This window comes from Ranitomeya imitator, chromosome 3 (genome assembly GCF_032444005.1).
Source record: "Ranitomeya imitator isolate aRanImi1 chromosome 3, aRanImi1.pri, whole genome shotgun sequence".
Taxonomy (NCBI): domain Eukaryota; kingdom Metazoa; phylum Chordata; class Amphibia; order Anura; family Dendrobatidae; genus Ranitomeya; species Ranitomeya imitator.
This window is the reverse complement of record NC_091284.1, coordinates 675,744,932-675,771,082: the sequence shown is the minus strand read 5'-3', so window position 1 is coordinate 675,771,082 and position 26,151 is coordinate 675,744,932. Positions and strand designations below refer to the sequence as shown.

At 45.7% G+C, this 26,151-nt stretch overlaps 1 protein-coding gene across 1 annotated transcript in view; it reads right to left on the bottom strand.

Moving 5' to 3' along the window:
* Positions 1–26,151, bottom strand: part of SPATS2 (spermatogenesis associated serine rich 2) — a 128,594-nt gene that overhangs the window by 75,798 nt on the left and 26,645 nt on the right. Inside the window, exon 2 of the mRNA XM_069758363.1 lies at positions 12,667–12,864. Coding sequence (XP_069614464.1) covers positions 12,667–12,691 — 25 coding nt within the window. The 5' untranslated portion in view covers positions 12,692–12,864. The remainder of the gene's footprint in view (positions 1–12,666; positions 12,865–26,151) is intronic.

Below are 26,151 nucleotides of genomic sequence, written 5' to 3'. Positions count from 1 at the left end.
ACCACTGTTTGGGCACACGTCAGGGCTCGGAAGTGAGGGAGCACCATTTGACTTTTTGAATACGAGATTGGCTGGAATCAATGGTGGCGCCATGTTGCGTTTGGAGACCCCTGATGTGCCTAAACAGTGGTAACCCCTCAATTCTACCTCCAACACTAACCCCAACACACCCCTAACCCTAATCCCAACTGTAGCCATAACCCTAAACACAACCCTAACCGCAACACACCCCTAACCACAACCCTAACCCCAACACACCCCTAACCATAACCACAACCCTAATTCCAACCCTAACCCTAAGGCTATGTGCCCACGTTGCGGATTCGTGTGAGATATTTTCGCACCATTTTTGAAAAATCCGCGGGTAAAAGGCACTGCGTTTTACCTGCGGATTTTCCGCGGATTTCCAGTGTTTTTTGTGCGGATTTCACCTGCGGATTCCTATTGAGGAACAGGTGTAAAACGCTGCGGAATCCGCACAAAGAATTGACATGCTGCGGAAAATACAACGCAGCGTTTCCGCGTGGTATTTTCTGCACCATGGGCACAGCGGATTTGGTTTCCATATGTTTACATGGTACTGTAAACCTGATGGAACACTGCTGCGAATCCGCAGCCAAATCCGCACCGTGTGCACATAGCCTAATTCTAAAGGTATGTGCACACGCTGCGGAAAACGCTGCGGATCCGCAGCAGTTTCCCATGAGTTTACAGTTCAATGTAAACCTACGGGAAACAAAAATCGCTGTGCCCATGCTGCGGAAAAACTGCACGGAAACGCAGCGGTTTACATTCCGCAGCATGTCACTTCTTTGTGCGGATTCCGCAGCGGTTTTACAACTGCTCAAATAGAAAATCGCAGTTGTAAAACCGCAGTGAAATGCGCAGAAAAAACGCGGTAAATCCGCCATAAATCCGCAGCGGTTTAGCACTGCGGATTTATCAAATCCGCAGCGGACCAGAATACGTGTGCACATACCGAAACCCTAACCCTAGCCCTAACCCTACCCCTAACCCTACCCCTAACCCTACCCCTAGCCCTAACCCTAACCCTAGCCCTAACCCTACCCCTAACCCTAACCCTACCCCTAACCCTACCCCTATTCTAACATTAGTGGAAAAAAAAAATTTCTTTATTTTTTTATTGTCCCTACCTATGGGGGTGACAAAGGGGGGGGGTCATTTATTATTTTTTTTATTTTGATCACTGAGATATAATCTCAGTGATCAAAATGCACTTTGGAACGAATCTGCCGGCCGGCAGATTCGGCGGGCGCACTGCGCATGCGCCCGCCATTTTGGAAGATGGCGGCGCCCAGGGAGAAGACGGACGGGACCCCGGCTGGATCGGTAAGTATGATGGGGTGGGGGGGACCACGGGGGGGGGGGGGGGATCGGAGCACGGGGGGGGGGAATCGGAGTGCGGGAGGGGTGGAACGGAGCACGGGGGGCGTGGAACGGAGCACGGGGGGGCTGGAATGGAGCACGGGGGGGTGGAACGGAGCACCGGGGGGGGTGGATCGGAGTGCAGGGGGGGTGATTGGAGCACGGGGGGGTGATTGGAGCACGGGGGGAGCGGACAAGAGCACGGGGGGGAGCGGAGCACTGGACGGAGGGGAGCCGGAGCAGTGTACCGGCCAGATCGGAGGGCTGGGGGGGGCGATCGGAGGGGTGGGGTGGGGGCACACTAGTATTTCCAGCCATGGCCGATGATATTTCAGCATCGGCCATGGCTGGATTGTAATATTTCACCCGTTATAATGGGTGAAATATTACAAATCGCTCTGATTGGCAGTTTCACTTTCAACAGCCAATCAGAGCGATCGTAGCCACGAGGGGGTGAAGCCACCCCCCCTGGGCTAAACTACCACTCCCCCTGTCCCTGCAGATCGGGTGAAATGGGAGTTAACCCTTTCACCCGATCTGCAGGGACGCGATCTTTCCATGACGCCGCATAGGCGTCATGGGTCGGAATGGCACCGACTTTCATGACGCCTACGTGGCGTCAAAGGTCGGGAAGGGGTTAAAATACGCATATATATGCATCCCATCATTTAGAATGCATTCTGCAATTTTTTTGCATATGTTGCGTTTTTTTCCGCCAAAAAAAAAAAACCGCATTGTGGAAAAAAACGCAGCATGTTCATTATTTTGCGGATTTCCCACTATATTATTGCATCCCAGAACCTCCGGAAAAATCCGCAAAAAAAGTGCAAAAGCCGCGAGAAATACTCAGAAAAAAAACACGAAAAATCAGCATGCGGATTTCTTGCAGAAAATGTCTGGTTTCAGGAAATATCCGGAAGAAATCCTGACGTGTGCACATAACCTAAATAACAGGGATAGGTCACACAAAATCTACTATATAAAGCTGAATGTGTGTGTGTATGTGTGTGTGTGTGTGTGTGTGTGTGTGCGTGTGTGTGTGTGTATGTGTATGTGTGTATGTCCGGGATTGGCATCTGCACCGTCGCAGCTACAGCCACAAAATTTTGCACAGTCACACGTCTGGACCCCGACAGCGTCATATGCTATGTTGTGAGGTGAAATTTTAACCCCGCGCTTTCCAATTCACCAAACAATTCTGCCCCTATCTACATAACGGGGGAAAAAGTGAAAGGAAAAGTGTTGGAGGCGTCGCAGCTACAGCCACAAAATTTTGCACACTCACACGTCTGGACCCTGAGAGCGTCATAGGCTATGTTGTGTGGTGAAATTTTAACCCCGCGCTTTCCAATTCACCAAACTATTTTTCCCCTATCTACATAATGGGGAAAAGTGAAAGGAAAAGTGTTGGAGGCAAATTGACAGCTGCCAGATGTGAACAAGGGGGACTTAAAGAATGAGAGCGATGGCACCAAAGAGTATATACCGTACAGTTGCTAAGGTGGGGCCCCGACATGGGATACTCACCACACACGGGGATATGAACACACACACAAAATGGGCCACACACTACCATGTGCTTGAACACATATACCACCCTCAGCACACATTTCACCACACATACACCAACCTCGCCACATAAAAGTCGAAACACAAAAGTCGCCACTCAAAAGTCGCCACGCGCAAAATTCGCCACATGCAAAAACTAGGCTCACGCAAAACTCACCTCATGGAAAACTCACCACACGCAAAACTTGCACACGCGGAAAAATTGCCACATGCACAAAAGTTGCAACACATGCAAAAGTTGCCTCACACAAAACTTGCACATACTCAAAAGGCACCACACATAAAACTCGCCATGCGCAAAACTCGCCATGTGCAAAACTTGCTGCACACAACTTGCTACACTAACCTGTCACATGCAACTCGACACACAAAAAGTTGCTACACGCATGTTGCCACACAAAACTCAACACACACAACTTGACAAACGAAACTCGACCTAAAACACACAAAAGTCTGGTATTATCCTTCAAAAATAAAAATCTGATTAATAAGCAGACAAACTACAAGAGCAACAAATGTACCATATATGAAATACAGCAGCTGTCAGTCACATGACCTGTCTATTATGTGTATGTGTGAGATAATATATACTGCCAGGGGGAGGGCTTCCTGTTGGCTGGGGATTTATCAGGCTGCCAATTTAGCTTACAAATACTGAGGTAAAAATACTGAGCAAAAAACGGTTGAACGAGGTCTAATACAGGAGGAGATGACACACAGGTATATACTATATACAGGAGGAGATGACACACAGATATATACTATATACAGGAGAGATGACACAGGTATATACTATATAGAGGAGGAGATGACATACAGGTACATACTATATACAGGAGGAGATGACATACAGGTATAAACTATATACAGGAGGAGATGACACACAGGTATATACTATATACAGGAGCAGATGACCTACAAGTATGTACTATATACAGGAGAAGATGACATACAGGTATATGCTATATATAGAAGATGACACAGGTATATACTATATACAGGAGGAGATGACATACAGGTATATACTATATATAGAAGATGGCATACAGGTATATACTATATACAGGGGAGATGACACAGCAGGTATATACTATATACAGGGGAGATGACATACAGGTATATACTGTATACAGGAGATGACATACAGGTGTATAATATATTTAAGGGAGATGCAAACATGTATATACTGAGGTGAAAATGAGGGGTGTGAGGTGAAAATGAAAAGGTGTGAGTGCAAAATGAGAGGAGCGAGGGAAAATAGTGAAGTGATCGGAAAATGACAGATGTGAGGTCGAAATGACAAGTGTTAGGGGGAATGAGAGGTGTGAGGGAGAAAATGAGAGATGTGAGGGGGAAAATGAAAAATGTGATTGGGAAAATGAGAGGTGTGATGGGAAAATAAGAGAAGTGAGGTGTTATAACTAACCACAGATAATTACTATGCCCAGGCAACGCCGGGCTCTTCAGCTAGTAGTAAATAAACAACATTTCCCACATGTCTACACAGCACAATTTTGGAACCAATTTTTTTTTTCTTTTTGTTAGGGTTAAATGTTGACCAGTGATTCTTCATTTCTCCTACAAAACCATTTTTTTTTAAGGGACCACATCACATTTGAAGTGAGTTTTTTTTTTTTTTTTTTTTTTTGGGGTCTGGTTTATTAACCCTGAAGGTGCTCCACAGGAAATTTTGGAATGTGGAAAAATTTTTTTTTTTAACATTTAGCTTTTTCACAAAAAATTCACTTCAGATCCAAGTGTTCTATTTTTACAAGGGTAACAGGAAAAAATGGACCCAACATTTGTTGTGTGATTTCTTCTGAGCATGCGGATACCCCATATGTGGGAGAAAACCACTGACTGGGCGCATGGCAGAGCTAAGGCTAGTTTCACATTAGCGTTTTGAGGAGCTGTGGAGGGCTGCCTCCGTGAAGCCCCGCCCTCAGCCGCACCTCCGCCGCTAGCTCTGCCTTCTTCTGCATGTGGCCTGCGTACCTATCTTTGACATTAGGTACGCAGGTCGTGCGGCTGTATGCGGATGCAAAAAAAAGAAATTGCAACCAGCTGTGTCCTACGCTGGTCGCCGCATCGTCAAAACGACGCATGCAGAAGCATCCGCATACAGCGGCACGACCTGCGCACCTAATGTTAAAGATAGGTATGCAGGCCGCATGCAGGCCGCATACAGAAGTAGGTGGAGCTAGCGGCCGAGGGCGGGGCTTCACGGAGGAAGTCTGCAGCTCCTCAAAACGCTAATGTGAAATCGGCCTAAGAAGGGAAGGAGCGCCATTTGATTTTTTCTTTTTTTAATGTAAAACTTCCTGAAATCATTAGCGGATGTCATGTCCCGTCAGGAGAGCCTGTGATATGCCTAAACAGTAGAAATCCCTGACAAGTGACCCCATTTTGGAAACAAGACCCCCTCAACGAATGTATCTAGATGTGTGCTGAGCACCTTGAACCCCCAGGTGCTTCACAGAAGTTTATAATGTTGAGCCGTGAAAATAAAAAAAATAAATCACATTTTCCCCACAAAAAATTGCATTTTGGCTATAAAATGCTGCACTTAGCAAGGGTAACAGGAGAAATAACACCATGACATTGGTGTGCAATGTTTCCTGAGTACACCGATACCCCAAGTGTGGGGGAATACTACTTTTGAGGCAAAATGCAAAGCTCAGAGAGAGGCGACATCTTCACTGTCAGATTTTGGTTTGAGCAGTGATCATATTGACACTACATGTGTCTCACAGAATTTTATACCAGTGAGTAACGTAGAAGGATAAATTATATTTTTTCCACTAAGGGTATGTTCCCATGGTCATTAAATGCTGCAGGTTGGACCCTGCAGGTTGGACCCTGCGTACATTTGTAGCATCCAACCCGCAGCGGACAGATGTTACAGCATAGTGGATGGGATTTCAAGAAATCCCATCTCCACTATGCGGGGACAGACGCCTCCGGTTTCCCTGCGTATGTGCGCAATGGACATGCGCCAAGGTCGTTCCAGACCGCAGAATGTCAATTTATCTTGCGGAGACGCTCAGTTGTCCGCTGCTGCCCAGGGTGATGCTGGAGTCTCCGGTGCTGCGGGGGGCTCTGGTGACATTTTGTGAAAGGCCAGAGCCCCCCGGCAGTTCATCCATGCTTTCCTGTGCAACGGACTCTGGGAAAATTGCCGCCGGAATCTTGGGAGATGAGATTTCAGCGCTGAGATCTAATCTCTCGAGATCTTGGTCCCAAGATCTCCATCCGCGCATGCGCCACCTCCCGGTAGTCCATCGCACAGGAAAGCATGGATCAAGTGTCGGGGGGCTCTGGCCTTTCACAAAATGTCGGCAGAGCCCCCCGCAGCAACGGAGACACAGCCACAGCACAGGACACCTGCATACCCCCTTATCCCAGCCTGCAGCAACGCTCCACTCCTGCCTCCTCCAGCAGTGACCCTGAAACTCTGATCCACCGCAGCCACAACCCCCGGTAAGCAATAAGACGCATGGATTATAAGAAGCCCCACCAATTTATTATTTTTTCCTACTTTTCTCCTCAAAATTTGGGACGCCTCTTGTAATTCAGAGCGTCTTACAAAGTGAAAATACGGTAACTGTGAGAGCCCAGGAGGAGCCAGAACAGCAGAACCCTCCATATGTAACCCCATTTTACAAACTACACCTCTCAATGAATTTATCTAGGGGTGCAGTGATCATATTGACACCACGGGTGTGTCACAGAGTTTTATACCATTGGGCAGTGAAGAAAAAATAACTACAGTACATTTTTAACAACAAAAAGTCACCAGTACGTTATACCCAACCTGTGCTTCTGGAGGCATGCACCTGTAAGTTTGGGGGGCTTTCATAGCTTCAGAAATGCTAAACGTGGATGCTCTATGTGGTTTCGGTATACTGTGAGGCTTAGAAGGGAGGGGGCATTTGAATTTGGAACCGCAGAATTTGCTGAATTTCTTTTGGCGGATGAGGAGCCATTTCACTTTTCCATAGCCTTTGGACTAACAGTAACGTGGAAGCCCCCTATATTTCCGTTAACAGTTGACAAACCTGAGTGAAGGCTTGTTTTTTTTTTTGTGGATTGAGTTGAAGCTTTTATTGGCAACATTTTGCATAACGGTTGCGATCACATTTATCCGTCGCTCTACGCTAACCACTTTGGAGTTTACATCTAAATCTCTGACTGATGGGATTCAGATGAAACCCCGAGGGATCGATTCACCATAATGAGGCAGCAGAGTTAATATGGAATGCGTCTGGCCTCTGTTCAGAGGTGTCCTTTTCACAAGTGCACAAAACTGTGGCCGACGCCACTATTACGTAATCCTAAAAGGACGGACACTGTCGGATCACAGGTCAGACGGCGTCCACAGTACCTCCATCTGCCTCATTACAGGGAATCTTCCACCAGAGGTTCCATCTGAATTACGTATTTCGGAGATTTACACAGAAACCCTGGTGCAAGAGCTCAGGGCAGAGTGCAGGATAAATGTGTGCTGAACATTATTGCGATCTTTGGGAGGCAGAATGAAAAAAAATTAACAGCAGGTGAAGAATTGTTTTTGTTTATTTCTCACTCCGTTGCTCATGTGGTATAAGTAATTAGGCAACTGTATTCTACGGGTCGGTGCGATTACAGCGATACCAGATTTATATCGAATTTTTATGTTTGGCTGCCGTCACACACGCTTTTTATTGTAAAAAATTGTTTTTGCATCACCATATTTAGAGAGCTAAAATTTGTCCAAATTTTGGCCAATAGAGTCATGCTATAGCTTGTTTTTTAGCGGGACCAGTTGACGTTTTTAATGGTATCATTTTCGGACACATGACTTTAATTGTTTTCCATTCTGATTTTTGGGAGACAGAATAAACAAAAACCAGCAATTAAGGATTTTATTATTTTATTTTTTTTGCCGTTCCGTGTGTGGTAACAGTGATAAGGCAATTTTATGCTTAAGGTCAGCAGGATTACAGCTATGCCACATTTATATTTGTTTGTGTTTTATTTTGAGGGTATGTGCCCATGTTCAAGATTGTTCGCAAAATTTTCCTGATCAAAACCAGACTCCTTTTGCAGGAAATCCGCTTGCATTTATTTTTTAGTTTATCTCGTGTGTTTGTTTTTTTTGCGCTTTTTTCCGGAGAGTCCCAATACAATAATACAGCAGCAAATCCGCAAATTTACCGCAAAATTAATGAACATGCTGCGATTTTTTCCGTGATGTGTTTTTTTGAGGAAAAAAATACAACATGGGCACAAAAACTATGGAACGCATTAAAATAATGGGATGCTTAATGTGTTTAAGCGTTTTTGCAGCAAAAAAGCTAAAAACCCGGAACGTGGGCACATAGCCTAACACAATAAAAACTTTTATAGAAAAAAATTGTTATTTTGCATCGCTTTATTCTGAGAGCTATAACTTGTTTTATTGTTACGGTGATGGAGCTGCATTGTGTTTTGCAAGACAAGATGACTGTTTATTTATATCAGTCTTTTTGATCACGTTTTATTCCACTTTTTGTTCGGTGGTATGATAAAGCATTACTTTTTGTCTTTTTTTTATGGTGTTCACTAAAGGGGTTATCTGCTGGGACAGTGTTATAGGTTGCTTTGTTGCGAACGCGGCAATACCATGTGTGTACTTTTACTGTTTATATTTTTTCAAACAAATATTTATTTATAGAAATTTTTATTTTTTTTTTAAATATTTTTACAATCATTTTAAAAACATTTTTTGTAACTTTATTTTTTTTTTACTATCCCACCATGGGACTATCTTTTTTTGCAGGCTGATCGTTTGTATAGCAGGGGAAACAGCAGCATACCCATATTATTCAAACTGTCAGGTCTGCACTGACAAAGAAAGTTGCTGATCCTGCACTGCGCATGATCAAGCAACTTTCCTAGCGTTGGTGACCTGGTTGTCGTCATGACGACGACAGGTCACCAGAGTAACGATCCCATCCCATCCAAGGGCAGAGGGGCTGTTATCCCTCCGCCGGCTCCCGGAATGCTGCGATCGCAGCATTTAGGGGGTTAAAGTGTCGGGAGCGGTGCGGGCCCGTTTCTAGCACTGAGTGTCAGGTATCAGCTGTCAGAATCAGCTGACACACGGCGGCAATCACCCATGCACAGCCCGTGTGAGCGGGTAATCGCGATTACGTAGTAATCCGTCCCTGTCAATAAGGCCCAGGGCAAAGGGACGTATTATTACGCCAGATGTCAGAAAGGTGTAGCACTTGTGACCAAATGTAGCCATCTACTGTCCAAACTGAATAAGGCGGAAGTGAAAGATGGAAGAAGTGTTTTTGGAAGGATTGATCTAAAGAGAACACCAGGTCAGGTGGTAGTTGTGGCGCAGTTATCCAATATTAAAGGTCGGAGTGACAAGGCGAGAAAGCAGTTGACACCTACAAGCGGGACATGTGAGCGGAGGGCCGCAGAGTTCGAGTTACCGGGGTGCGCTTGGGGACAGACACATGTGGGGTGATGTGAGGCAAGCATCGAGGTCCAGACTATGACGGTCCACACTTGAAGCCCAGCCTTCACCACTCGAGACTTGATATCTGAACGACACACTGAAGGGCGAATGTGGGTCATTATCAAGGAGATATTGTCCGCTGTGGTGACCAAAAGCACAAAGGAACCGGGCCGTTAGTTCCAACGGTACAGGGGTCAAGCAGGGCCTGTGCAGCAGAAGGAACAGAGACCGGCCAGTGTGAGAAGGGCCCATAGAATATTACGTGACTCTGTGCTGAGGACTTTGGCCTAGTGGGAAATACCGGTGACCCCGTTAGCACCCGTATATTACTTGGAAAATGCTCTGGAGAAATATTCTAGTGAGTGCCCCATCGTTGTGAGTGCCGCCCGTGGAGGTTATCACACAAGGCACATCAGGGCGCCATCCTTACTAGAAGATAGTTAGAAAAGAGAATACAGTACTACAATTGGTAACATGTTTTGGTTGTCATTACTGCTAATATTGAATGACCTGATTTCCTGTACTGGAATAACTGAACAAACTAAAAGTTCAGTTGGTTACCTGCGCCTCATCCTTACCTGCATGTCGCCTCCTAGTAACCTGTTCACATGCACACACTACCTCTTTAAGATGCCAGTGTTCGCGTTTGGTTTTTGGTGTTTTTCCTAAAGCGTATTTACTGGTATTACTACAATAATTTATAGGACTACAGGACAATTTTCATAATCATAATACACTCCCAAACACACAATGACAAACTGTGGCGATTCCCCCTAGCACATTATAGTCATTGACACCTTCACATGATTTTTGCTTAAAAAAAAATAAATAAAAATTATATACCATATTTTGCGGTTTATTACATGCATCGGATTACAGGACGCACCCCAAAATTTGAGGGAGGAAAAATATGTTTTTTAATAAAATGGTGGTGCTTCTTATAATCCGTGCGTCTTACTGCGGGGAAACTGGGGTCTCAGGGCCGCTGGTACGGAGCCCAAGCTGGAAGGAAGGGGTGTTCAGAAGTACGACGCTGGGGGTGTTCAGTAGTGCGGGGGCTTCACTGATATTTTGTGAAAGCTCAGAGCCGGATGGAGATCTCAGTGCCGAGATTTCATCTCCCGAAATCTTGGAGACGAGATCTCCATCTGTGCATGCGGCACCCCCTTCCTCCCGGCGGCCATTTTACTGGAGTCCATCTCAATGTAAACCATGGAAGTGCGGGGACTCAGGCTTTCACAAAATATTGGCGGAGCCCCAGCACCACCGAACACCTGCAGCGTTGCACCTCCGAACTACCCCTCTCCTGCCAGCCTGGACCCTGCTCCATCTCAATTTTGTAAGGTATATTCAAATTAAAATATACACCCCCATCTTCACCCCAAATTTGGGGAAAAAAGTGTGTGTCTTATAATCTGAAAAATACTGTACACAGCAGCATGTAAAATTTTGGATACCACTGGAAAAATTACCATTATTTTGAACAGTTAAGCAAGTTGAAGATGATATGACCTCTAAATGACATATTTCCTTTGTAACATATACATTCTTCCTTGGAAATTTCTTCCATTTCTGTAAGACTGCATGCGCTGCTATTTTGAGGTCTAGCCACAGATTTTTTTCATTCATGTTCAGATCAGGGGACTGTGAGGGCCATTGTAAAACCTTCAGCTGGCTCCTTTTGAGGTAACCTATTGTGGATTTTAACGTGTGTTAAGGATCATTATCCATTTGTAGAAGCCATCCTCTTTTCAACTTCAGCTTTTTCACAGATGGTGTTATGTTTGCATCAAGAATTTGTCTACATTTCACTGAATCCATTTTTCTCTCTACCTGTGAAATGTTCCCCATGTCATTGGCTGCAACACCACCCCATATTATGATTGATCCACCCTTGCTTAATGGTTGGCAAGATGTTCTTTTCTTGAAATTCTGTGCTCTTTTCTTTCCGCACACAGCTTTGATCATTGTGGCCAAAGAGTTCTATTTTAACTTCATCGGTTCACAGAACTCATTTCCAGAATGCATCAGGCTTGTATAGATGTTCTTTTGCATACTTCTGATGCAGAATTTTATGGAGAGGATGCAAGAGATGTTTTCTTCTGAAGACTCTTCCATGAAGGTCATGTTTGTGCAGGTGTCTCTGAACAGTAGAACAAAGTACCACAATTCCAGAGGCTGCTAAATCTTTCTGAAGGTCTTTTACAGTCAAGCGGGGGTTCCGATTTGCCTCTGTAGCAAGCCTACAAGCAGCCCTCACTGAAATTTTGCTTGGTCTTCCAGACCTTATCTTGACCTTGTGGTGCCACTTGTGGGGGCTCTCCAAGAGCCACATGGTGTCTGCTAACGATTTCGGCTAATTTTGCATTTAAACTGGGCTCCTTCCTTTCCGAGCCCTGCCGTACGCCCAAACAGTACTCCGCCCCCACCCCCCCACATACAGGGTATCGGCCTAGTCAGGAGAATCATAATATAGCTCATAAAGTGACACTGGTGAAAATTGTAAAATTCATGAAGCTGCAAACAGGCTTGAGGGTTAAAGGAGTTAAGCAAGTTGAAGATGAAATGATCTGTAAAAAGCTTAACTGTTCAAAATAACACTAATTTTGACCAGAAGTGCCCAAAATTTTACATGCCATGGTATCAGACTTTGACGTGCTAAATTCTTTTTTCTTGGCAAAACTGGTAATTTGGTCCTTCTCGAAGTACCTATTAAAGGCAATATTGGAGACAGCTACCATTTAAAGGTTGTATATCGTGGTTAAGGACAATAATGACTATAATCAGTAATAAAAGAATAAATGGCATTCATCTAGATTCTAACATATCCACCTAAATAAGTATCCCCAGCCAAGTTCTTTAACAATGGAAGCCTTCTGTGAGGTCACTGAATGGAAGAAATTCTAATGTTACGTGTACAAGTTTGTGCCAACTTTGGAGATTGTGCCTATAATTTTCTGCTTATTACGCCACATTGCTAAATCAGCGTTTCTCACACAGGATTCTCTCGAACTTTAGTACTTCTTGGAATACGAAGTCCATGTTAGACCGCAACAGCACAGATTGGATATTTTCAGGGGCTACAAATATATTAATTTACTAACGTACCTGTGTTCAATGATAACATCTTATAATTCCGGTAGAATTACACTTCCAGTCTACAGACGGGGAAAAACAATATATGACAGGATGAAATGTATAATACTTTAATAACTCACCCTTATTACTGTGCTTCCGAGACATCTTCGTTAGCACTAGTGAAGAACTTAAAAGCACAAAGAAGTATCCTTGTTCACACACTTAGCAGCAAAGAGATGTCAAAACCGATCGGAAATCTGGGCCAGCTGCCAAAGAGGTGCATAGATGTTGCTTTACAAAAGTCAGGCCAGGGTCTTCCTCCCACGTCTTGCTGGACACTGCAAAAGAACAAATAAAATCAGTCTAATTCCTAGACAATATGGCTATTTTGACTTCAACCAGTGTTAGCAAAAAACTGCAAAGACACCGGAGTCTAGAACATAACACAAACCACCCAAACCATGCCATAGTCAAAATATGACTTTACCGCCATACCGGAACACATGACTTCATCCCAACCTATTGGAAATAAGAACTCTACCACACATCTTGACCCCTCTAGAAGACCGGATTTAAGACTTTCACCACTTTAATTAGTGTTAGGATGGACTACGCACATCGTCAAGGTGTCCATTGCAAATAGCAGTCTGAAAGAACCTTGACAAATTTGGAGACGTTTGGTTTCTTTTGGAAAGATGGCGCAGGTCACCGTTCCACCCTTTTTTCTGTTCAGGTAACACAAGGTTGTAGCTGCTACATTTTATTCAGACATATTCAAGAATTTCACACTGTGCAATCACCGATGGCACAATGGCTCTGCACTGCATTAAAGAGGTTTGACAAAGAAAATCTGTGCCGAGCGTGTTAAAATACAATCCATGTACTGGCCTGTATATTTCTTCACTTACACTCTCACATGACAACATGTGGTCCACAGGGCTGACAAGTCACCGAAGCACCCAAGAGCAGAGACAGGTGCACCAAGGGACCGAGCGGAGAGAATGATGACAAATTCTAAGAGCAATGCTGCATTTCTGGATACAACACCGTACATACTACATGGTGTGTTTCTTAGGTCACTGGATTTTATTTTTTAAACAGCATGGTCTGGATACGGCTTATTTTTCATACATTTTTCCATAGGATTCCCTCCAGGACTGGTGAAGGGAATCCGTCTCCAGGTTTTAATTCCAAATTTGAAGGCAGCATAAAATAAGAGCTGAAACCCCAATTACAGAGCTGTGTCACTCAGTGGGCTTCTTATAAAATAGTTTGATAAAACACTTTTAGCCTCTCGTCTTCTCAATGATGAGCTTTGCATAACTCTACTGCACCACTGATTGACAGATTTCTGCATACACTGTGCATAGGCAAAAAGCGGTCAATGAATGGTGGGGGGCAATGATAGCTAGACCTCATGCATATTATGGACTGTGTAGTAGAAGCCCATAACAGATGTCTAGCAGAGCTGCAGCAACAAAAAGGTTTATCAAAACTACAGAACGAGGCCCCTACTTTATACTGCTCTCAGATGGGGCAGCAAACACCCAGTGACAGAAAACACTGCAACATGGAAAAGAGGGCATGTTTTAGTCAGCCCCCAGGTCACACTAAAGGTTAAAGCTTTCTTTTTGTGACCCCATAGTGCTAGGTCAACTGTGTGCTGCGGTTGTCAAGAATAGTTGAGGGGGGTCAACTGTGTGCTGCGGGTGTCAAGAATAGTTGTGGGGGGGGGGGTCATAGGACTCTGACTTAGTGAACGTTTATGTCAAGTCCTTTACATAAAGAAGTGCTTCTCAGAAAAATTAGAACATCATCAGTTAATTTCAGTTCTTCAACACAAAAAGTGAAACTCATAATATAGTCATTACAAACAGAGTGATCTATTTCAAGTGTTTATTTCTGTTAATGTTGATGATTATGGCTTCCAGCCAATGAAAACCCAGAAGTCATTATCTCAGTAAATTAGAATACTTTATAACACCAGCTTGAAAAAATGATTGTAAAATCCGAAATGTTGGCCTACTGAAATGTATCAGGCGACTCCAGCTGCTCCTGGCAGTGCAACATGTATACTCAAAAATGAGAGGAGAGACAGCTTCTGGGGTCATGCAAAGGGCCAAATTATGGATTTGTTACACAATAGTCAGAAGTATATAGGCCCACACAATACTTCTAATGGATCTTTTTACATGTTGAATTAATATAGACATTATATTATGACAGACTTTATTATAAATGTATTCTTCATAAAAAAGGACAACACTGTACCTCATGGTGCCGCCATATGTATGTACACACAACTGAACAGCAGGTTGCAGGCGTCAGTAGTTAGGATGACCCCAAAACTGATCGATATCTTGTAATACGTTTCTCTCAGGAAGTTAAAGTTTTTTTTATTTATTTATTTTTATTTAAAATCTATATAATCTATATACATATTTGTCTAAGGGGTACTTCCGTCTGTCTGTCTGTCCTTCTGTCACGGATATTCATTGGTCGTGGCCTCTGTCTATCATGGAAATCCAAGTCGCTGATTGGTCGTGGCTGTTTTGCGGCGACCAATCAGCGACGGGCACAGTCCTGAAGAAAATGGCCGCTCCATACTCCCCGCAATCAATGTCCCCGGCGCTCCACTCCCCGCAGTCAGTGTCCCCGGCGCTCCGTTCCCCGCAGTCAGTGTCCCCAGCACTCCGCTCCCCGCAGTCAGTGTCCCCAGCGCTCCGCTCCCCGCAGTCAGTGTCCCCGGCGCTCCGCAGTCAGTGTCTCCGGCGCTCCGCTCCATGCTCCTCGCAATGAGTGTCCCCAGTGCTCCGCTCCATACTCCCCGCAGTCAGTGTCCCCGGCGCTCCGCTCCATACTCCCCGCAGTGTCCCCGGTGCTCCGCTCCATGCTCCCTGCAGTCAGTGTCCCCGGCGCCCGCTCCATACTCCCCTCCGGTCACCGCTAACACAGGGTTAATGCCGGCGGTAACGGACCGCGTTATGCATTCCGTTACCGCCGCTATTAACCCTGTGTGTCCCCAACCTTTTACTATTGATGCTGCCTATGCGGCATCAATAGTAAAAGAAAGTAATGTTAAAAATAGTAAAATAAACAAAAAACCTGCTATACTCGCCCTCCGTTGTCCGCTGAGCCGCTCGCGCCTGCCACCATCTTCCTTTCCCAGCGATGCTTTGCGAAATTACCCAGAAGACCTAGCGGTCACGCGAGACCGCTAAGTCATATGGGTAATTTCGCAAAGCATCTGGGGAACGCAAGATGGCGGGAGCCACGCGCCCATCTGCACAGCGCCGTTGGATCCCAGGAAGCGGAGAGACAGGACGCTAAGGAGCAGCGACCAGAATAGTGAGTATGTTCAACTACAAGGGGCCCTCGGATCGTTAGGCGAGAATGTTTATTTTTTATTTTTTTAACCTGTGACATACGTGGCTCGGTAATATACGTGACTTGGCAATATACTACGTGGCTGGGCAATATACTACGTGCCTGGGCAATATACTACGTGGCTGGGCAATATACTACGTGGCTGGGCAATATACTACGTCGCTGGGCAATATACTACGTGCCTGGCCAATATACTACGTGGCTCTGTGCTGTATACTACGTCGCTGGGCAATATACTACGTGGCTCTGTGCTGTATACTACAACACTGGGCAATATACTACGTCGCTGTGCAATATACTACGTGGCTCTGTGCTGTATACTATGTGGCTGGGCAATATACCGTATATACTCGAGTATAAGCCGACCCCCCTAATTTTGCCACAAAAAACTGGGAAAACCTATTGACTCGAGTATAAGCCTAGGGTGGAAATGCAGCATTTACCGGTGAATTTCAAAAACAAAAATAGATCATTATTTCCCCATAGCTGTGCCATATAGTGCTCTGCAGCGTTCATATTTCCCCTTGGCTGTGCCCCATATAGTGCTCTGCACCGTTCATATTCCCCCTTGGCTGTGCCATATAGTGCTCTGCAGCGTTCATATCTCCCCATAGATGCTCCACATAAAGCTGTGCCATTGCTGCTGCTGCAATAAAAAAAAAAAAAAAATGCCATACTCACCTCGCTGATTGCAGCTCCCCAGCGTCCGGTCCCGGCGTCTCCCCGCTCTGACTGATCAGGCAGAGGGCGCCGCGCACACTATATGCGTCATCGCGCCCTCTGACCTGAACAGTCAGAGCGGAGCGACGCCGGGAAGATGGAGCGGTGCCCGGCGGCTGGAACGCGGACAGGTGAATATTACATACTTACCTGGTCCCGACGTCCGGCTCCCTCTGCCTGTCACACGGTCTTCGGTGCCGCAGCTTCTTTCTCTATCAGCGGTCACCGTTACCGCTGAATAGAGAAATGAATACGCGGCTCCACCCCTATGGGAGGTGGAGCCGCCTATTCATTTTTCTAATCAGCGGTCCCACGTGACCGCTGAAGAGGGGAAGAAGCTGCAGCACAGAAGACCGTGGGACGGGCAGAGGGAGCGTCCGGACTGCCGGGACTAGGTAAGTATACCTCAGCGCCCTCACCCGCCGACCCCACCGCTACCGTGACTCGAGTATAAGCCGAGAGGGGCACTTTCAGCCCAAAAATTTGGGCTGAAAATCTTGGCTTATACTCGAGTATATACGGTACTACGTCGATGGGCCATATACTACGAGGTTGGGCATGCATATTCTACTACTACGTGGACATGCATATTCTAGAATACCAGATGCATTAGAATCGGACCACCATCTAGTATATATTATATTTGCTTTTTATAGTGAAAAGTGAAAACTCTACAGTTTGAGAAAATTGGTGATTGTTTCAGAGACTGCTAAGCTGACGTCAGACATGCAGTGGGAAACCCCCAGGAGCCTCAACAGCGTTGTTAAAGGATTGTAGCGTTCGGACTAATCACGGCACGGTTTACCAGTCACCAGACGAAAGAATAGATTTCACAAAAATGCTACTAAAACTTAGCAGGAATCTGCTACTTAAAGGATTTCAAAAAACGCCACTGGAGATTTATCAGAGAGATGTATTTTGCTCGTAGGCTTAAAACAACAAAGTCAATGTCTTGTGGTAACATCTGGCTAATTGGCTTTTGAGTAAAGCTGTCCCTAAACAAGCTATTTTCAGCTTGTTGATCGAGTGCTGGAAAAGAAGCTTGGCATAAATATCAACTGCACTGTAATGCCATTGTAAGCATTGATCCGCAACATAGTACATGGCACCGAGAAATACGAGCCTTCTTGGCACCTTACAGTATAGGCTACCGATAGTGTACGGCCACTAGCACAGCAGCAAGTAGCCAGGACTTTAATATGTGGCACTGATGCAACTACTAACGCTGGGCTTACTCCTAGATCTGGCTAAGATTTGGTGGAGTAGGGAGGTTTTGAAGGAATGAGGGTGTGAGAACACAAAACCCTAAAGGTACCTTCACACATAACGATATCGTTAACGATATCGTTGCTTTTTGTGAAGTAGCAACGATTTCGTTAAGGAAATCGTTCTGTGTGACAGCGACCAACAATCAGGCCCCTGCTGGGAGATCGTTGGTCGCTGAACAAAGTCCAGAACTTTATTTCGTCGCTGGATCTCCCGCTGACATCGCTGGATCGGCGTGTGTGACACCGATCCAGCGATGTCTTCACTGGTAACCAGGGTAAACATCGGGTAACTAAGCGCAGGGCCGCGCTTAGTAACCCGATGTTTACCCTGGTTACCAGCGTAAAAGTAAAAAAAAAAACAAAACACTACGTACTTACCTACCGCTGTCTGTCCCCGGCGCTGTGCTCTGCACTCCTCCTGTACTGGCTGTGAGCGTCGGTCAGCCGGAAAGCAGAGCGGTGACGTCACCGCTCTGCTTTCCGGCCGCTGTGCTCACAGCCAGTACAGGAGGAGTGCAGAGAAGCAGAGCGCCGGGGACAGACAGCGGTAGGTAAGTATGTAGTGTTTGTTTTTTTTTACTTTTACGCTGGTAACCAGGGTAAACATCGGGTTACTAAGCGCGGCCCTGCGCTTAGTAACCCGATGTTTACCCTGGTTACCCGGGGACTTCGGGATCGTTGGTCGCTGGAGAGCTGTCTGTGTGACAGCTGTCCAGCGACCAAACAGCGACGCTGCAGCGATCCGGATCGTTGTCGGTATCGCTACAGCGTCGCTTAATGTGAAGGGGCCTTTAGGCTATGTGCACACGTTAAGGAAACGCTGCGTGTTTGACGCTGCGTTGAGTTGCAGCGTCAAACACGCAGCGTCCAGATGTTACAGCATAGTGGAGGGGATTTCATGAAATCCCGTTTCCACTATGCGTGGTGACACGCACGCGGCGGCCCTGCGACTCCGGACATGCGGCGCGTCTTTTTAGATCGCATGTCCGTATACCTTGCGGCAACGCTGCGCCGCCGCAAGGTATAACACAGGGCCCTATGTGTGGGGTGCGATGATACCGGATGTGTGCAATGAACACATCTGGCATCATCGCGTCCCCAGAAGGGGGCAGAGCTTTGGGCGGAGCTAGTTCGCGGCTCCGTCAAAACCGCCGGCCATTCTGAAGGTGTACACATACCCCAAGGCTATGTGCACACGTTCAGGATTTCTTGCAGAAAATTCCTGAGAAAAACCTGACATTTTCTGCAAGAAATCTGCATGCGTTTTTTGCTCGTTTTTGGACATTTCGCAATGCATTTTATAGTGAGAAATCAGCAAAAAAACATGCAAAATTAATGAACATGCTGTGTTTTTTACTGCGATGCGTTTTTTTCGCAGAAAAAAATGCATCATGTGCACAAAAACGTGCGCAAAAAATCTGCAAAGTGTGCACACAGCCTAAAACTTAAAAGGGAGTCTCTCACCTTCCAAGCATGACTTAAAGCTACTCAAAGGTTCTACAGTATATGGGACTTCGCTATGAGCCGCTGAAAAGACAACTTAACAATGTCCCTTTAAATTTAGGCAGCACTTGCTCTGGTCAAGTGAGGACTGTCAAAGCTTTTGGACAGGACGCCAGTTTCTCCTTTGTGAAAGACTTCCTGTGAACCACAAGATGTCTTCAGCACCTATCAAGTCCGCCCTCACAGCCATCATACCCCATGTGAGCCCCCCTCCAATTAATAAGAGTGCAGCTAAAGATAATTTGATAATACCAAAATACCTTCCAGGGTTATAGTTAGGTGGGCTTATACAAAGATTAGCAGCAAAGATGTAAACCAGTCCATATTTTGCGTCAGACTTGCCCATTTTAAGTCAATGGGTGCCCAAAAAACAGATCACATATAGGTTACCATCTCTGTGTCATGCATTTTTCATGGATCTATTACAATTATTAACATAGGAAACTGTATTTGGCTTTTATCAATTATTAAATTGTTCTTGTAAAAAAACAAGCAAACATCATACAAATGTAAAACAAGCCATTAGCGTTGCATAGTGATAATACAGGTGAAAAATACTTTGTTTTTTTTAATGAAAAATAGATGATGGTAAGGCTGCATTAGAGGAACCATATCAAAGGAAAAAAGGAAATGAAGATGGCAGACTACACAGAAATGGCACATCAACTAAAGCAGGCATACAGAGGGTATATACAAGTCACAACTGTACTATATACACCAAGAAAAAATATATATTATCTATCTATCGTGAACTCTAGTTTACCGGGAGTATGTCCACACAAAGCACAGCATCTCATCTTATAGGCTGCATAGTCCTAATAAAAGAAGTTCCTTTAGTATCCAAATCAGATGCAGCATTTTCCATGGCATGGTCGAGCCATTCAGTGCACCTTCCCACCTTTTTGTTTTCCCATGTATAAGTGATTCTAACAAAATTAGAAAACCATCAAAAAGTTCATTTATTTCAATTCTTCAATACAAAAAGTGAAACTCATATTGTTTAGAGTCATTACAGAGTGATTTATTTCAAGTGTTTACTTCTGTTAATGTTGATGATTATGGCTTACAGTCAATGAAAACCTAAAAGTCATTATCTCAGTAAATCAGAATAATTAACAAAAAACACCTGCAAAGGCTTTCTAAAGGTACCGTCACACATAACGATATCGTTAACGATATCGTTGCTTTTTGTGACGTAGCAATGATATTGTTAAGGAAATCGTTATGTGTGACAGCGACCAACGATCAGGCCCCTGCTGGGAGATCGTTGGTCGCTGAGGAAAGTCCAGCACTTTATTTCGTCCCTGGATCTCCCGCTGACATCGCTGGATCCAGCGATGTCTTCACTGGTAAGCAGGGTAAACATCGGGTTACTAAGCGCAGGGCCGTGCTTAGTAACCTGATGCTTACCCTGGTTACCAGCGTAAACGTTAAAAAAACAAACACTACATACTTACCTTCAGCTGTCTGTCCCCGGCGCTCTGCTTCTCTGCACTCCTCCTGCATCCTGGGTCAGCGCCGGCCAGCCGGAAAGCACAGCGGTGACGTCACCGCTCTGCTTTCCGGCTGACCGGCGCTGACAGTGCAGAGGAAAGCAGAGCGCTGGAGGACAGACAGCTGAAGGTAAGTATGTAGTGTTTGTTTTTTTAACGTTTACGCTGGTAACCAGGGTAAACATCGGGTTACTAAGCGCGGCCCTGCGCTTAGTAACCCGATGTTTACCCTAGTTACCCGGGGACTTCGGGATCGTTGGTCGCTGGAGAGCTGTCTGTGTGACAGCTCTCCAGCGACCAAACAGCGACGCTGCAGCGATCGACATCGTTGTCGGTATCGCTGCAGCGTTGCTTAGTGTGACCGTACCTTAAGCGTCTTAAAAGGTCCCTTAAGGTACCTTCACACATAATGATATCGTTAACGATATCGTTGCAACGTCACGCTTTTTGTGACGTAGCAACGATCCCACTAACGATCTCGTTATGTGTGACAGCGACCAACGATCAGGCCCCTGCTGGGAGATCGTTGGTCGTTGGGGAATGATCTGGACCTTTTTTTTGGTCGCTGATCACCCGCTGTTATCACTGGATCGGCGTGTGTGATGCCGATCCAGCGATGTGTTCACTTGTAACCAGGGCCGCGCTTAGTAACCCGATATTTACCCTGGTTACCATTGTAAAAGATTTAAAAAAAAAACAAAAAACAGTACATACTCACATTCCGATGTCTGTCACGTCCCCCGCCGTCAGCTTCCCACACTGACTGTCAGCGCCGGCCGTAAAGCAGAGCACAGCGGTAACGTCACCGCTGTGCTCTGCTTTACGGCCGGCGCTGACACAGTCAGTGCGGGAAGCTGACGGCGGGGGACGTGACAGACATCGGGGGATCAAGCGGGGGTTCTGACCTCGGACGTACTATCCCGTCCGATGTCAGAAAGGGGTTAAGGTTAAGTTGACACGATCCGATTTTGGCAAGTTTTTGACGTGGTCTGAGAGTTCCAGCAAAGTGGATTTCATAGAAATCTCATGCCCACTCTGCTGAAATCCGCAATATATCAATTTCTCTTGCATGTACCGTGAGTTTTATGAGCAGATTTTATCCATAAACTTTCAATAGATGCAGAAAATCTGCAGAGAAAAAACAAACAAACAAGTATGCTGTCGTTGTGCATTTCCAGCCAAACCAGATCTCCACTTTGCACTGACAAGGGGTAGTACCCCGAAACACAGTGTCTGCAAATTGAGATTCTGATTTGGCTATTATCCTAAGTCATGTGACAAGGCTCGTTAAAGGGTGGACATTGACTGTTAGGATTGCTAATTCCAATAGGTGGCACTAGAGTTCTAGTCCTCTTCCTCTCTGAAGAGACAATTTGCATATTTCCCAGAGGAGCATTGCGGCTTTAAGTCTCCTCACCTCGACATGCTTAACATGTCACTCTCCGCAAGGAGAAACGATGCTTCTTGGATCTCGAAACATGAAGTGTGAAAGACAAAAACCGGACAGATAAAAACGCAATAAAAAAAAAAAAAATGCAAGTAACCCAATACGTGCAGAAGTGCTGCAGCATATCCGCAACTTCAAAATCTCAAATACTTTTCATGGGAACAAAGCCTAAATATAGAATTTTGATTAGTCTTGCTTTGTGCTGAGTTTACACTGTAATTTTATGCAGACTCCTTATAACGCAGATCTGTCACAAGATTTCATACTACAAACAGTACCGTACATATAATTTAATACATCAGACCTGACAAGCCTGGTGGACGTACTTGAAAATCCGCATGTCACCGTTTCACGTACATGTTCATTTTTTTTCCATGGGTAGAACACTAACCCATTATGCTGTATGGTTTGGACTATAAGACACACTTTTTTTTCCCCATAAAATTTTTGGGGAAAAAGGGGGTGCGTCTTATAGTCCGGATGTACTTACAAAGAGTGTGGTGGCAGCAGGAGTCTGGCGATTTTACCGGCCCTAGGCTGGGAGGAGGGGGTGTTCGGTTGTCCGACAGTGCAGGGAGATGATCTGACTCCCATCCCAGGCTGGTGCGGAAGTTTTTTTTGTGAAAAAAGCCCAGATTTTGTGAAAGCCCGAAGGCCCCGCACTTCCATTGCTATAATGCGGCGGCCTCTGGAAAAATGGGCGCCAAAGCTGGTGCATGTGCAGATTGAGATCTCGGATTTTCCTGAAGGCCACCGCATTTCAGCAATGGATGTGCAGGGGCTTTGGGCACCACCGAACCTGCCACTCAAGCCTGGGATGAGTGTCATATCATCGCCAGACCACCGAACGCCTCCTGTGACCCCACTACACCCCCCCTTCCCAGTAAGCTCAATTTGTACTGTAAAGGTACCTTCACACATAACGATATTGTTAACGATATCGTTGCTTTTTGTGACGTAGCAACGATATCGTTAATGAAATCGTTATGTGTGACAGCGACCAACGATCAGGCCCCTGCTGGGAGATTGTTGGTCGCTGAATAAAGTCCAGAACTTTATTTCGTCGCTGGATCTCCCGTGGACATCGCTGGATCGGCGTGTGTGACACCGATCCAGCGATGTCTTCACTGGTAACCAGGGTAAACATCGGGTATCTAAGCGCAGGGCCGCGCTTAGTAACCCGATGTTTACCCTGGTTACCATCCTAATAGTAAAAAAAAACAAACAGTACATACTTACCTACAGCCGTCTGTCCCCGGCGCTGTGCTCTGCACTCCTCCTGTACTGGCTGTGAGCGTCGGTCAGCCGGAAAGCAGAGCGGTGACGTCACCGCTCTGCTTTCCGGCCGCTGTGCTCACAGCCAGTACAGGAGGAGTGCAGAGCACAGCGCTGGAGGACAGACGGCTGTAGGTAAGTATGAAGTGTTTGTTTTTTTTTACTTTTAGGATGGTAACCAGGGTAAACATCGGGTTACTAAGCGCGGCCCTGCGCTTAGTTACCCGATGTTTACCCTGGATACCGGCATCGTTGGTCGCTGGAGAGCTGTCTGTGTGACAGCTCTCCAGCGACCAAATAGCGACGCTGCAGCGATCCGGATCGTTGTCGGTATCGCTGCAGCGTCGCTTAATGTGAAGGGGCCTTAAGGCTATGTGCACACGACCGGAATTACTGCGGAAAGGTCTGCGGCAATTCCAGAACTCCCTGTCGCAGGGAAAAACACATGCAGAATTGGCATGCATATTCCCACTAAACACTAGCATTTTACAAGCGTAATTAGCTTGCAGAATGCTAGAGTTTTCCAAGCGATCTGTAGCATCACTTGGAAAACTGATTGACAGGTTGGTCAATGCCTATGCAGCATCAATAGTAAAAAGATCAAATGTGAATAATAATAAAAAAAATATATGATATTCTCACCTTCCGGCGTCTCCCGCAGCGTTCCTGATGCTCCCGTTCCCAGTAATGCACTGCAAGAATGACCTGTGATGACATAGCATCAGGCGAGACCGCTACGTCATCACAGGTAATTGCCACAAGGTATTATTGGGAACAGGAGCATCGCGAGGAGCGGGAAGACTGCTGGGGGATGCCAGAAGGGGAGAATATTTTAATTCTTTTTTTTTTTTTTTTTTTAACAATTATATGGTTCCCAGGGCCTGGAGGAGAGAGTCTCCTCTCCTCCGCCCTGGGTGCCATCCGCACATGATCCGCTTACTTCCCGCATGGTGGGCACAGCCACATGCAGAAAGTGAGCGGATCAATGCATTCCTGTGTGTGCGGTATCCCCGCGATTCCGCACAAAGAATGAACATACCGCGTTTTTTTCCAGAATGCGATTTCGATGCGGGAAAAAACACAACATGTGCACAAAAATTGCAAACTGCATTCTAATAATAGGATGCTTAAACGTATGCTTTTTTTCGCGGCTTTATCACGATTTATCCACGAAAAAAACGCGAAAAATCCTGAACGTGTGCACACTGCCTTAGACGGATTTTTTTCCCCTATTTTCCTTCTGAAAATGCGGGGTGCGTCTTATAGGTAATCTATTGTGCTGTTTACATGAGTTTTTTCCAGCATCAAGGAAGAAAAGAGCCAAGACAAGTCTATGGGTCTGTGAAAAGCATGTCCATGTGCTGTCCATATATAACAATGCAAATGAAAGGAGCAGCTTTGTAATTTATCCACCCCTGAAAAACATGGATGACACACTGATGGTAAAAACGGACAAACACCCCGTACATAGATCCAAAACACTAATAACATGTACCATTTTTTCAGGCACTTGTTTAACCCCTTTATGTTCTATGACGTATTGATACCCATCAGCAGGATTTAGACCTATAAACTAAAGGCATGGCTGCTGAATACTCACCTCCTTACGTTTTCATAAAATAAAATAAAATTAGTCTTCTGTGCTTCTGTGTACTTTGGGTGGGATGTGGGGGGCAGGGTCTTGTTCTGTATCTCTGCCCCCCCCCACCCCAGCCTACTCTTTCCTATACACGTCACTGATTATTCAGTGACCCGCCTCCTTCTTAAAACTTTGCGCCACTGCCGTGTGGGCGGAGTGTGCACAGAGTGAGTCGGCGTCCTTTGTGCAGAGGCGGCGCATGCGCAGATCGTGATTTTGGCTAAGAATGTTTTATTGAAAACCTGCACACGGGACAACGAACCAGGAAAAGAGCCTGAACCCACGCCCCGATGCACACAAGACGGAATTTTATGAAAATATAAGAAGGCATGTATTCAGCAGCCACTGAGCAGATCTCTTTACATCAGGTATCATATTAATCAGCATCACAGAGCCATTATGGCCATGCCTTTAGTTTATAGGGCTAAATCCTGCTGACAGGTTCTCTTTAAATGCCACTGTCATTCTCTGACAGCGGCATTTTACACGAGCTTTCTGGAAGAGCACACATCCTGTTGATCGGTGCCCCATCACATGATAACAGTGCGCCAATGGGTTGGCGTGACAGCCGGGGGTCTGTAGAAGACTCCTTGGTTTCCATTGACATCACGTCGACATAGCAGTGTCTTCTCTTATGCTCTACTCTGTCAATGGGGTATCACTGCTGATGTCATGCTGACTGACAGCCGGCTCTCCGCTACCTAACTGCGGGGAGCAGGCTGTCAATCTGCATCACATCAGCTGTGACACTGTTGACAGAGCAGAGTGGAGGATAAGGCACTGGTCTGTTGATGAGGTGAAATGAAGCACGGGAATCACTGTGCAGAATATAGTTACCAACTGCACAGGAACAACCTGCCTATTAGTTCTTAGTCCCATACACAAACATTAAG